At 42.2% G+C, this 14,752-nt stretch overlaps 1 protein-coding gene across 1 annotated transcript; it reads right to left on the reverse strand.

Annotated features, from left to right (window-relative positions):
• Positions 1-202: 202 nt before the first annotated feature.
• On the reverse strand, positions 203-12,470 carry slc20a1b (solute carrier family 20 member 1b). Its single transcript, XM_033646902.2, has 11 exons — positions 12,154-12,470; positions 10,275-11,004; positions 9,731-9,871; positions 9,105-9,190; positions 8,694-8,790; positions 5,094-5,213; positions 3,457-3,738; positions 2,704-3,331; positions 2,325-2,510; positions 2,091-2,175; positions 203-1,863 (listed from the first exon to the last, which is right to left on the reverse strand). The coding sequence occupies exons 2-11, from the start codon at positions 10,630-10,632 to the stop codon at positions 1,708-1,710; spliced, it is 2,139 nt and encodes a 712-aa protein (XP_033502793.1). The 5' UTR covers positions 10,633-11,004; positions 12,154-12,470; the 3' UTR covers positions 203-1,707.
• Between the last annotated feature and the right edge of the window lie 2,282 nt (positions 12,471-14,752).

Raw genomic sequence — 14,752 nt, forward strand, 5'->3', positions numbered from 1 at the left:
AACCTCTCTGTGCTTTTTTTGTCTCATGTCATGTGCTGTGACAAAATAGGTCTGTACAGAATTTCAGAAATGCCTTTTAGGGACTTAAGGGATCATTTTACCACAAGAATTTAAGGTTATATGGTTGCTACACTTTGACAGTTGTGATTATGAACAGAAGCTTTATTGTATAATGCAGCAACAAAAACAAGTTCAACACAAGTATTTTCCCATTTTTATTTGTTTTTTTTGTCATCCACAAATGTGGACTAGAGTATGTTGATGTGCATTAAAAAAACAAAACAAAACTTTTCTTTGGTACCTAAGGGAAAATCAAAACAATTAAGGCAACTACAGCATCTATAGATCTGATATGCATTAAAGTACTGCAGCCAAATGACCACACGCTGGTGGCATGCAACGTATGTCCGCCCTCATTCAGAAAGAGAGACCAGATCAGCTCAACACCAAACCACCCGGTTAAGATTAACTTCCAGTTTTGGGTTCCTGTTCGTCCTCTTTTACGACCTACAGGCAGATACAGAAAGAGGAAAGCTAGAGTAACCCAAATGTCTAGGCAGGTGCAAGTTCCACATGAAAAACATACTGGGAAGTAGCTGATACAAGGTGAACTAGAAAAACAACGCTGAAGGAGGCCTAAAGCATTTAACCATCACAGATGATGCAATCAAGTTTTAACAGGAGACTTAAGGTCATGTTTGGAGCATGAGTTTGTGCTCGTTGACATTCTGCCGTTACATTTCTCAAATTCAAGTAACTAATAAGTTCAGGCAGTTATTTCTGCGCTGAATGTAGAGCCTCAGGAGATTCTGATGGAAGAACCTCGTCATTTCCCTGCCAGAGGTGTGCTGACTTTCAACGCTATTGATACAGTATTTTACATATCATTCTGCAAGGGGTCATCCAGTGTGTAAGATTAGTGCTTCTACCATAGTACATTATTCAGATAGTTGTGTGTCAAAGACAAACACTGTAGTGAAGTGAATGTGATTGCACAAGTATGGTAGAAAACACGGTCGCCAACCTCTCTGATTTTATAGTCAATTTTGTTCTTTAACAAGAGGAGGAAATATCTCACACTTTAGGGGTAACAAGAAAGCCAGATGCAAAACATCAATTCATTGATATAACATTTACTTGGGGGAAAAATATGCACATACACACAAATAAACTTGTTTTTCCACCTAAAAATACTGCTTTTGCATCTACGTTACGTTCAGCACGTGTTATACTGGAGTTACATTTGCAAAAGGCTTATACTGCATTTCGATTGTTCATTTCTTTCTAATGTGTAAAACAAAATTAAAAACAGAACATGGTCGTATATACACATAATTGCAAAGTAAAAAAAAAAATATGGAAGAATGAGTATTAGAAAAAAAATCAGTTGATGCTTTTCGATTAACTCGTTACAGAATGATGAGATATGAAAAAGCAAGTCAGAACAAAGAAATGCAAGCTTCCCACTGGAAGTTATGTGGCCCAAATGGAACAAACAGCAAATTCTAGGTCAAAAATGATGCAGCCAAGAACCACAGGCCCATATCACAAGTCCTTTCAAACATTTCTATTTTTTTTCCTTTTTCTTCCAGAGTTGTCGGCTTGAGGTAAGCGATATATTTTGGCCTTCCAACTTTGCCTCTTCTCTCCTGGTACGCACTGGAGCGGTTTCTTTCTCCTCCCCCGGCTCGGGGTCCAGCTGAATGCTCAAAGGATGCCGTACATGAAGATGGCCATGATGGCGGCACTGATCAGACCGGAGATGGGCACAGTCACGAACCACGCCATGAAGATGTTTCTGAAGAGACGCCAGTCTACTGCCTTTCTTGAGCGCAGCCATCCGACTGCAACCACAGAGCCCACCTAGAAACACAGCGGTTGTCAGATGAATCCCATCATCTTCCTTGAATTTATGACTTCTAATTATCTGTCTGCAAAGCTAAAGTGTAAAATTTCGTAGGAGAAAGTTGCTCCACATTTGGACCATCTCCCAGACTGGGTTCCTGTTTACTGTAGCCTCCCTCACACTAAATAGTCTCTTCCCCCGTGTCTCAGTCTCGCGCCTAGACCACAGTGTTTGACCAGCTTACCTTGCAGTGGGTGGTGGAGACAGGCAGGCCAATGTTAGAGGCTACCACGACAGTCACGGCTGAGGCCAGTTCGATGCTGAAACCACTGCGGGGGAATAAAAAAACAACACTCAAGTCTCTCCATTGGACTTGTCTGAGCATGCCTGCTAAATTCAAAAGACTGGTAATGTCTGAGGAGGATGTGGTTTGGTGACTAAGGAGAAACAGGTTCTGCACTGTCTGTGCAGTCTATACCTTGAGGGAGTGATGGGGGTGAGATCCTTGCCCATAGTCTGGATCACTCTGCGACCCCACACCCAGAGACCGGCGCAGATGCCCACACCACCGTACAGCAGCAGCCAAATGGGAATGGGTTCCTCTGAGATCACACTGCTGCTTGTGTAAACCATCCAGAGAGCTACCAGTGGTCCGATGGCGTTACTGCAGAGGAAAGAATGAAGTTATTTCAACAAAGGTAAAGGATTCTGACTTTGAGTTGAACCGTGATAAGTAACAGTCACCTACAACATGCCAGGGACCAAAATCTTATCTATCACTTTGATGACCGACACTAACATGACATTGGCGTGATGACTGATAATAACAACATGACCATCACGAGGAATCTGCATACCTAACATCGTTCCCTCCATGGGCGAAGGATCCGAAGCAGGCGGTGAGAATTTGGAGGAACTGGAACAGGGTCGACACCTCTGGCTTGTCTGCCTCAAGTCCATCGTCGTCCAGAGAGCTTTGGCTGCTACCTGCATCCTCCTTCCCCATTTCTAGCGTCACATCCCCCTCTCCCAGACCTTCTGGAGTCGTGTGCTCCGCCACAGCGTTGCAGTAGCTGGTGTAACTGTCCATACGCACACGCTTCCTCTCCTGACCCCCTGTCCCCGTGCCCTTGTCGCCATCCTCGTTGGCGCGGTGCTCTCCTTCCTTATGCTTGAAGTCTTGGTGCATGCCGATGATGGCCATGGTGTAGGAGGTGTAGCTGTTGTTGCGTCGGATAGGTCGGTCGCCCCCCTCGCCCATACAGTCGCCTACCTTGGCCAGGTGGAGTTTGTGCAGTAGGTCCTTGTAGAGGCCAGAGTCCTTGTGGACTGTGTGGTACTGACTGTAACCGTTACTTGGGATCTGCGCTGGTCTGTTGTTGAACTGAACGTGGTTGTTGAACTGAACCTGGTTGGCCGAATTTGTAGAGCCACTGCTGACTTGCTGGTTGTTGGCCTGGCTGTTTGACTGAACCTGTTTAGGGGCTGCAGAAAAGTAAAAAAAAATATTGCTTAAAACTTGCAAACATGCGCGTCGTTTCATGGTTTGTGTAGCAGAGGACTTGCATCACCATATTATATATTACAGTAATGTTTCTTGGCATGCTTACCACCATTTGCATTGCTGTAGTCCGTGTCATCAGAATCTCCGATGTCAAATGCCACCTTGCGTTCCTTATTATTGTCAACCTCGTCAGAATCTCCAATGTCAAACGCCACCCTGCGCTCCTCAGGGGCAGCCTGGGGCTGAGCAGAGGGGCTCTGATTGACAGCTGGGGTGGTAGGCGTAGATGTCTCCTTGGCAGTCTGTTTCAGGATTGGACAGTGAGCCTCTCTCAGCTCCCTCTTCTCCATCAGGGGGCTCTCAGAGGGGCTAGAAGACTTGATATCTCCTAGTAGGGGAGGATTTAGGAGTGAGATATTGCTTGGGTCATGTCCAAACATATACACTGTACAGCAGAGAAATACTAGCACAGCACATCTTTTCTCTCAACCCTGATCTGTAGGGAGTCGCAGGTATTGCATAACCAGAGAGTTAAAAAAACCCAAAAACCTTTGTCCTATTAATGCAACGTTACCTGTGTTCAAAGCGAGCCCCCGTGTTCAAAGGAACAGATAAATGGATTATGACCTTACAAGGAACATATTTACTCTACTGCTAGCAGCTTAACTTATGAAAGACGGTAAGACTCAACACAGCCTGTGGCTCACATAACATTTGCCTGTGGTTTAAAGTGAATCAGACACTCAATGACTACATATTTTATGAGATAATCCTGGGAGTATTCTGACCACTTGGCCACATTGCATCATCCAAACCGGTCAAGGCCGGACATGAAGGCAGTACGTCACCCTCGGCCTTCAACCCACACATGGACTGCAAATGCCATGTCAAAACCCTAAGTCAACCAAGGCTTATTTTAGCCAAGGAGGTAAAGACCAATTAGTTGATCACTATGACCCAATTAGGCTGCTAGTCTACTGAATGGAGGCTGATCTAGACAGGTCATGCTTGGTCAGATGAACCTGTCGTTTCTGTGTGACGAGAACAAACACGTGACATGGCCAGTGTCACTCTAAATATATTTAAAGATCTGTCTCTGATAGTAAATGGGTTTCACAAAAATGCTACAAATAGAGAAAACCAAAAAAGACCTTAAAAAAAAAAAGAAAAAAAAAAGCATGTTTTGGATTTATACATGTTGTAAAACAACATTTGTGGACTTCTGCCCTAGGAAGTGTCAAATACAGCTATAATTAACAATAGATTGTTGATGCAGTAGCAAAGACAGCAAGATTTACCCTGTTACCACTGAACACAGAAGCACTGTATTGTTGAACAACAGGCAGGGAACTACAGAAAATACTTCTGAAGGTTAAATGAATGGTGTCCCCCTCAACAACAACAACACCACACTATTGGTGTGTAAATGCTGATGGCTCTTGGGTTTTCACTTTAATCCAGGATTATAGGACAAAAACTGGTGACAACATTTTCAGATGATTTTCATTAGAGCGACCCCATTGTGACAAAAAAAAAAATCCCTGAGCTCCATTTTCTGGATTAATTTGAGTCCTCAGTGTGAATAGGTTGAGGTTACAAGTGCAATGCTTAATCCCTCGCTTGTCCAGTGGCTTAGGTGAGGAGAACCGTTATAGCAGCGGTCAGCAGAAACAGGTGACAGGGATTTTTAAAAAAAACTGAGTCATCAGTTTGCCAAAAATTAAAAACATAAAAGTGACTTACGTTCAATCTTCTTCTTGAGGCGAGGGCAGACAATAAACCAGACCACAATGGCAGTCAGCACAGAGAAACCAAACGAGATGAGCAGGCTGCCCCACCACGGGATCTTGTTAAATCCCAGCACTGAAGAACCGCCAGGTGCCACGGACAGAATCAGATACACATAGAGGAGAACAGTGAAAGGCAGTTTTAAAAACAAGGCAGCAGGTGCCCCCATTCTTGCTGGACAACACATTAAGTTGACTATAACAGCAAACTTTCAAATGAGCACCTTTTTAAAAATATTAAACATATAAAGTCAAGATAGTATTTAGTAAGTCAGCATGAGGGCAAGTTAGTATAAACTTACATTTCCATTTAAAACATTAATGCCACAAATGAATGAGAATGAACCGCAATGACATCTGAACATGCGTCATCTTTTGGCTCTCGTCGTTACAAGCAGGACTGCATTGCCTCACTGTGCCACATCCTAGTTAAATATGGAGAGCGTGTGTACCCCTCGATGTGACAGTTATGCAACACCTCAAGGTGAAAGTGCAAAAATGTTACCATGACCCCAAAAGGCCCTGCCAACACTGCACATGAACAATGAGCTCCTTAAAAGGTGATGTTACTTTGGAAGAATAGGGGAAAAGAAAGGGGGGAGTCGTCCACTGGAGCCTTTTGCTGTAGCAATAAGGACACCCTCCTGCCAAGACTGCAGCAAAGCTGGTGCAGCAGAGGTAGATATAATGCAGCACATGCCGGCTGAAAGCAACTATTTAAATTTCCCCGGGGAAGCAGTCATCTTTGTCATACAGAGTGGATGCAAGTCAGCAGTGTGGTTAGGAGAGAACAAAAACAAGAGCTGCTGAAAATCCCAACAATACCACCTCTGGTGAGGTGACCTTGGCCATGCATAATTAAAAAAAAAACAAACAAACAAAAAAAAAAAAAAAACACTTCCACTAGCTCGAGACTTCAGTTTAAGATAAACAAAAGAAAACCAGGGCCAAGGCTAAACGATAAGTGTCTCGGTCGCCGTGTTCATTTGAGTCCACAGTGCACTCTCTGGACACTGAGTCACGCTGCAGCATGAGACTGCAGAGCACCTAACTGATGTTTATTTAGTTACGCAATGGAAGCTCACTCCCTTCAGGACTGGAGAGGCATAAGAGGAAAAAACGGAAGGAGGCCCTGTAACAGCTGTGCCTCCTGTCTTTCACTGTGGTGTACAGGCTCACATGCAGCGGGACGTCCAGTAACAGGTGTGATTCAGCTACACATCACTATGCTGTGACACTATGGGGAATTCAACTAGATAAAAAATAAATAAATAAATAAATAAAAAAAAACAAAAAAAAAAAACAACCCTGACAATGGGGCCTGACATAATTCACATGGATACTCTGTCACTGTGACTTTTTTGTTGGCAACTTCTTAGGAAACAAAAGAAAGGATTTAAAAGCTTGCCCAGGTCTGGCAGTCTGATAAACACTCCCACACACAGGGGCGGGTTTATACCACAGCCACGCAGTGGGATGAATGGGACTGCACAGGAAATTGACTCTAACCACGGCTGCGTTCCAGACCCCTCCCTTGAACCTCTGCATCCCATGACCCACATTACACAATAACATGGTTTGTTGTTTTTTTCCACTACCATGTGTGCATCTCACCACCAACCTAAATTACAATGAGGTAAAGTGGCAGTTCATGACTCACTTGGCAGTGAACCTTTGGTTATGCGTCTTCACTCATGTCTAAAGCCCTGGTGTAGCTCTTGGCAAGAGTATTAGGATTAGGTGACAGGCGCATCAAGTCTCTGTACTAAAGAGATCTGGTAGCCCAATGTTTACTGCTCACAATAAGCCATGACAATAGCAGCTTCTCTTTCAGTCCTGTGGCTCAGGTAAAACAAGACATGTATACTGAGGTGTATCAGTTTTATGTTGCCGATTGTTTGGTGTCCCCAGAGCAACCAATGCTGCTGGGTGTTTGTTTTTCAGAGGATTACCCAGGCAGAAAATTCGTATCCAGCTAAACGCATTGAAGTTCATCAATTGTGGCTGGTGTGGGGGGGTCAAAATGTCCCGTCACCGATACTCAGCACTTTGAAACATAGACTAGTACTGTTTAGACCTGCATATGACACAGGCTTTTCTCTGAAGCAGCAACATGGACAGAATTCAGGGCAAATTCTAATGAAGCTAATAGCTTCTAGTGTCTTTGAGATGCCTTGATGAGCTTTTAGTAATTTTAAATTGACTTAGAAAGTCATACGTCCCCATATCCATGATTTATGACACATTTTAAAAAGGGGTAATTATTATATTTCTGTTAATGTGGTAGATTATCATTTTACTGTGATGATTTATAAGGTGTGAAGAGCCCAAGTCACACGGAGCCTCATCTGTAAAGGATCGACAGCTGACCTTTAAATTCTTTGGCGCAGATTGCATGCGCAAGCTGACTTGAGGTCTCTGACACTGGTGTATATATTGAGTGTAGGAATGTGCTGTGGGATGCCTGGTGTCCAATCGCACCACCATGATAAGCTCTAGATCAGGGAACCAAACATACTGTACTCAGTTGGGTGCAGATACCAGGGCTGCATTTTGGTGCATAAATCAGCAATAATGACCTGTTGTCGTGTGCCGCACTATCCATAACTGGGCTTGAAATACACATGGGATGTCTGACTTTGAAGATAAAAACAAATGGATACTGAATAAGCTGTGATTCATGCTTTGTCATAATAATATTATTATTATTATTATTATTATTATTATTATGCAGGAATTGGTGTTAAGCTGGCTCCTCAGAGGCTTTAACAATGTGTGTGTGAGTGGTGACAATCTAAGATGCAGTGGGTTTGTTAAAGGGTGTCTAAAATACAATCTCGCACCTTTTTTTTATGTGAGGTACCCAAGTACAGGTCCTCATGTACAGTGTGTCGAGGTGTGAGGGACTCCACACAACTGTACAGAATGTGCCTGACTAAGCAGGGCTATGGGCTATGCTGGAACAGCAAGCGATCTCTTCCTTTTGAGTGTGCTGCTGATGTGCATGCACACATCAGCGCACCATATCGGGTCAAACTCTGGCCTGTAGCAGCCATTTAATGGCCCAGGCCAGCTAACATCTTGAACTGTTAGGCCCTGTAGAGAGAAGAAAACAAAGGAGCAAAAGTTGCTTGTTTAATGGAGAGATTCTGGGAGGTGCCAACAAGTATTCAAAGCAATGCTGTACAAATTATGAGCAGCAGTACAACTACTTGCAACAGACAACTAGGACCATATTCAAACACCCTCTTTACTTCTCTTTTCCTCCTTCATGTCTGAAGGGCAGACAGTGACGTCAAGAGTAAAGTGAAATCTTATTTCCATCTCCCTGTTGTGCTCCGCTCTAAAACTTCCAGCCATGACCCACATAGAACCACAAGCAAGAGAGCCCCGAAAAACATGTTAAAATAAACACAGCTTCTGTAAAAACGGTAAACAGTCTGGTCCAGTCTGGAATACATGTGGGCATCCAGCTGTCTGAGGGAGCAGTTTATTTTAAGCTGTGGCTGTGCGGGCAGGCATGCAGAGCAAAAATGACTGAAACAATGATACTCACTTGGAGCTCCAGTGTACATGATGGAGAACAGGTTGATCCCCATAGTCACGGCGTAGAAGACAGGCAGGGCCTTCAGTCCATTAGGTACAGGGTCTTTCTACAGGGACAAAGCAAAGCACCAAGTCAGACAGACGAATCCACTGTACGAACAGAGCTGCCCCATTTTACTGTCAGGTTACAGTTGATAGCATAACAAGGGCATGGTAGTAATTTGAATCTCTCTGGATGATGCTGATAGGGAACTACTCCTCAGAACAGTAGCCTGATTCTCAGCATGTAACAAACATTTCCTCTATTTCATTTGGGCAGTCGCTAGCACAGTGTTGAAACTGACCTACAATCACTCCGGAAGGTTCTTGTCTCACTCACAACAACACAGACTTATCTACAATTTGATAACAGCCAGCTTACCTTCTGTAAGATGAACATGCGCACAAAGTAGAAAACAATGCCTGACATTATTCCAGACAAAAGGGGACTCAGGAACCAGGAAGCCACTGCAAAGTAAAGAAATATGAGCATCGCAATTAGTGGTTATGTAATATCTCACAATTCTGTCAAAAAAGAGCACATCCTTTTATGCTTCCTTAATTATTTTTTTCCAAGGAAATATATTTTCTGTTGGGAAACAATCCTTACGTTAGATCTAAACAGGAAATCTCATCTCAGCTTCAGTCTTATTTCAAGTTTGGGCTTTCCGCAGAAGAACATGCAACTGAAATCCACCATCTAATGCAACAACCGTGAGAAACAACTTTACCTTCCTTTGAAGCTATGAGTAAAGTGTCCTCATCTTCTGACACGCAGTAAAAGCTTATCAAATGTCTTGTCCTCTCTGCCCGGACATCCGTATTCAATATTTCAAAACATCAGCGACTACTGGATTGACTACTGATTTACAAATCAGATTCATATATTTCTAAAATTAGAGTGTTGACCTGAATATTGCCAGTAGTCAACACAGATGCAATACTGGCTGATATTTTATGATAACTATGGGACAGTTCTAGGTCATCTGATTAGAGTGTCTGACTTACCGATACTGACAAGTTTAAACCACCTGACTCCCTCCTGGCCTCTGGCAACCAGCGAGAATCCGATAGTAGCACCAACAATGCAGTGTGTTCCAGAGATGGGGAGCTTAAGGAAGGAGGCTGCCAGCTGCCACACAGCAGAACCTAATGAGAAATTAATTGGTCACGTTAGTCCGACATGTTGACCTCGTCTGAGCTTTTCCACATACCTTTTCAACTCAACAAAAAAAGGCACACATGAATACATAAGAGGGCTCCCAGCAGTCTAAGGGTCTCCCTTACTGTGGCAAAAGACAGTAGAAACTGGCATGTGGCAGCAAGTGTACATTTTAAAAAAAAAAAAAAAAAAAAAAAAAAATTCATAACAGTTTCAGATAAGGTCTCTTTTTCTGAGTTGGATTTAAAAAGAGCAAAGTGTTGGTTTGCTGTTTACATTTTCTGGTTGTAAGAACCAAACTGCGCCAGGTCCTACATGCCACAGAGCTCTATTCACAGGGTTCAATGACCGCAGGCTTAATTACACACAAGATAAGCTGCAGATACTCACCAAACATGGCACTGATGGATCCAGCCATCAACACGTGTGCAGAGCCATTGTACATCCCCGGGTCGATGATACCTTTGCGGATGGTTTCGCTCACATTGGCCCCGAGGAGCACAGAGCCCAGCGTCTCAAAGATTGTTGCCAGAATGCATGCCTGTCGCAAGGTGACCACCCCAGAGCCCACGGCCGTGCCAAATGAGTTGGCGACATCATTGGCACCCACAGAAAAGGCTAAGATGAAGGCGATGATGAAGCCAACAATCAGCAGCCACATGTACTCTGTCAGAGGACCCGGGACAGTCTGGGTCACCAGCCCCACTGTGCTGGCCAGTATTATTGCAGTTGCAGTTGTTGAAACCATGATTGTAGACTAAAGAGGAATTGCTTCACAATCTTAAAGGGAATGAATGCTTGTCAAAATAGCTACTTATATAACGCTACTTATTAAACAGCAGCCAGTAAAACAAAGAGGTAAACGGTAAAAATAAATAATTAACTTCTTTAGGCCCGCCTGTTTTAAACAGGATTTCTTTTAGATTTAGCAGTGCAAACTTGTAATGCGTTTAGCTGGTACTGACCAGAAAACAATTAAGGTAAACAGAGGTATGGTGTGGGCTTATTGCTATCCTGTAATTATACTAGATATGTTGCTGTTGCTTTGGAGCTGAGATATTAAACTGACTGAAAAGACTGCCATTGTGCAAATGTCACTGCAGATGAGCAGGGGTACATCCTGGAAAGACAAAAGACAGAAAGGGCAACCTTTAATAACATATACTCCTCATTTCACCTTCACGTGGAGGGTCATATAAACATACAGAAAAGGCACTGATAATGCTGAGGAAATGCTTTGAGATAAGGCAGGGTTTCACACTATGAAAATCGGCTTCTTTGAAAACTGAATTAGATAAGTAGTGGTACACGCATGGACCGGAAGGAGGATCTTCAGGAGCTGCCTTTCCTGAAAGCCCAATGGGAAGCCATTTTTGGTAAATGTCGCAGGAAGCAGCCGGAGGTTACACTACACCAGCGTGCTCTAATTTCACTCAGACACTTCGCCTACGTAACGGTTTATTGCTGTTTTTGTTTAGCACTGCCGACCGTGAAATCGTTTGCAGATAAAGTGCCTTATCTTTGGGAGACATTATAATCTTTTCTACGTGCGCACGTGTCGTCATCCATTCATAGCACACAGCCCTGAGCACAAGCGCCATCTGTTCACACAGTCACGCGAAAGACCAGAAACAGCTCGACCTGTCTGGACTCGACGTTAAGTCTTTAATTTATTTCGTAGATGTGTCCGTTATAATGACTGCTGTGCTTATTATCTACAGTACATAATGTTTGACGTGTTCTTGTAAGAGAGGCTGTAACCGGATGTGACATAATTTAGGGAACACAAGTCTCCTCTGACTGACTGGGTGGGCAGTCACGGTAGTGTGTATCGTGTCATTTTAATGAATTATCAAGTGTATTGGACAGATGGTCAATACAAGATTTACATTAATGCAATCACGGGTTACACTGCGTCCATTTTATCATTCGAGCCAAACGTTACGCATATCTGACGTAGATGTTAACCGTGACGTTTACTCACAATTAACCATAAACTCTCCTACGTCAAAGAATATGTATAACATAAATTAACATTAGCTAGGTCGTCGTCTTCGCTTTCTATTGTAACAGTTAGCTAACAAACAGATCACATCTATCATTGGAGGTGAATACGTAGCACAATGGTTTATTTTTCCGGCTAACGTTAGCATCAGCTTCCCGTTAACATTTAACGGTAATTACATAAATTTTAGTTACGGCGTTCAGCGAATAAACCACAAACAAGCAGATCCTTATTCTGTCAGAAAGAGAAAATAATAAAACTTACCACACGTTGAAGTTGTCAGTCCCGTTAAGAATTGTGCTTGCTAGCCGGTAAGCTAATTAGCGCGCGCACGGACAGTTACGATAGCGCGCGCGGGATAATGAAAAAAAAAATCGAACTAATTTGAAAATCGATCCCCGTCAAAAAAGCTGCCTTATGTTAAAAAAATAAAGTGACTAACAGTTAGGTCAAAAGCTATTTGCGAATAACTGACTCGATGTGGAAATAACTCAAAATCCGGAAACGTCTCAGTTTGAATGAGAGCCTCGCAGCCGCATGTGGAACTTGCTCGTGCCGGTGCTGGACAGGAACACAGGGTTCTTCTTTTATTGGATACACCCCTTGAAGCCCCGCCCCCAACCGCCCAGCTGTCAGCAAGCCTTTCTTTTCTTTTTCCTTTTTTTTTTTTACTCATCATGCGATCATGAATGTGGATTGATCTAAGATCATCCCACTTCACAGCAAAGTCTGCTTTTACAACTTTACTTTTATCTTTTATATATTATTATGGTTAACGTAAACTACAAACACTAGTAAAAATCTGGTTTAAATCCACTGCCCCAAATAATGGTTACACTTACTGTCGATTATTATAGGCTACTACTAGGACACTTAACTCACATACTTGTAGCCCATATTCAGGACCTGTGCATATTGAAGTACAATACAAAGTGACCTGTACTTAAGTGTTTTAATTTTATGCTGCTTCCACTGGAGCAAATTTGCTGTAATAGGGAAATTTTATGGGTTATTTTGTACATTAGCCTATATTTATTTAATTACTGTATTTATTTGTTACTTTGGGGATCAAATTATTATATATTAAAAAAACTATGGTGGGCTTATAAAATACAGTATACTGCAATAAGTTAAGCTACACAACAACATTTAAATTAACTCTATCCAGTGGTGTAGTGCAGGCAGTGCGGCTGCACTGGGGTCCTATAGTGAGAGTGGGCCCTGTAGTATTGTGTGGGCCCTTATGAATGATTATCACCTTGAAAATATGCCTGTGTCCAAAGAAAAACTCTGATTAAATTAATAACAGTGCTACTATATATGCCCTTGAAAAACACAAACCCATCTTGTTTATTTTTCTTTTTGTGCACAATAGTTAATGGCATCTATAACAAAATTATATGCTTATTCCATACCTATAAATCAATAATTAATATGGCTTAATTAAATCAATAATTTCTTATTTTCTTTGGTATTTTTTGTTTATACAGATATGCAGTGATGATAGCTGGGTAACATGTATGTCAGTGTTATCCAATGTCAAATCTCTGATCATGTGAGGGGACGATATGTGCATAATAGTGTGCACAAGGGCACATCGTACCAATATCTTAACCTTTTGCAACAAAAAAAATGCTGCTTAGGCTATATATCAATGCATAACTATTAATAACCAACAAATAGTATACTTAGATAATAAAACACTGATACTTTAAGTGCATTTTACTGCTAATATTTGGCAATACTTAATAAACATTTTTAGTCAGAAAAGTATTTATTGCCAAGTAGGTTTTCACTTACAATGAATTTGTTTTGGCATTAGTACATACATTAAACATGCAATAAACATATAAAGAGGAATAAAAATAAAGCAAAGTACTGCAACACTCAAGAACTTAAATATAGAATAGAACAAAACATAAACCATAAAAAGTGCAAATATACTTTCAAAAAGCACTACAACATAGCAAATATGTACAATCCAGCTATTACATTATAAGCTAGCAAGTTTTGTGCAGGGTATATTAAGCATGGGATGTGCAAAAGATGACAGTGTAGAGCAAATATGCGTGCTGTGCCTTTATATGCAATGGAGTATTTTTGCACTGGGCAAGGATCTGAGTACTTCCTCCACCACTGCCTGTGTAATCTATCTTTATCTGTCTATCTCTCTGTGCCCCTGTATCCCGTAAAACTAATGCTTTGATGATGACCTAAATCGTCACACGTTTCAAACTTAACCCTGCAGGCAAATAAAGAAACACAACAAAAGTGAAAACCGCAATTACGCCTAGTAACCACTGTTTTCCCAAATAAGGGGAACAGTGTGTCCCGTCAAAACAGTGCAGGAAAACACGCGGGTGGTGGGGATGGTGTTGACTGCATTACAGAAGACTTGTCATTCATTCAAGTGCACCCGACCGGAAATGATAACAACATTCACCCTCTGACAAAAGTAGTTTTCTTTGGCGACTGTTCCTTTTATTGTGTTCAAGAGGGACGTGATATACTGAATGGGTGAGGTGTTAAACAAGCAAAATATGTTTATTGCTATTAGTGCCTGAAGCCAAAACGTGACAGCAGCGAGGGAAACAGTGAGAGTTTATTGAACACACCACAGTGGGCTTTTTATTTACATAGGATCGTGCTGTAATAGTCCTAACAGTACATATAATTATTCTTTCTATTACAGCCTTACTGACGTCACCTCTTTTGTGGATCATGGAAAGTTTCCTCATTCTCAACCCATTGGGCAACGTTTGGGGTCGGCTGTGATCTCTTGCGCTTACGATTCTTATCCTAGCCCCTGAAGGCATCATCTCACAAAGGAAGGAGTGGCGATTATCTGTTTCATAACTGCTCA

This window comes from Epinephelus lanceolatus, chromosome 19, assembly GCF_041903045.1.
Source record: "Epinephelus lanceolatus isolate andai-2023 chromosome 19, ASM4190304v1, whole genome shotgun sequence".
In the NCBI taxonomy this organism is placed as follows: domain Eukaryota; kingdom Metazoa; phylum Chordata; class Actinopteri; order Perciformes; family Serranidae; genus Epinephelus; species Epinephelus lanceolatus.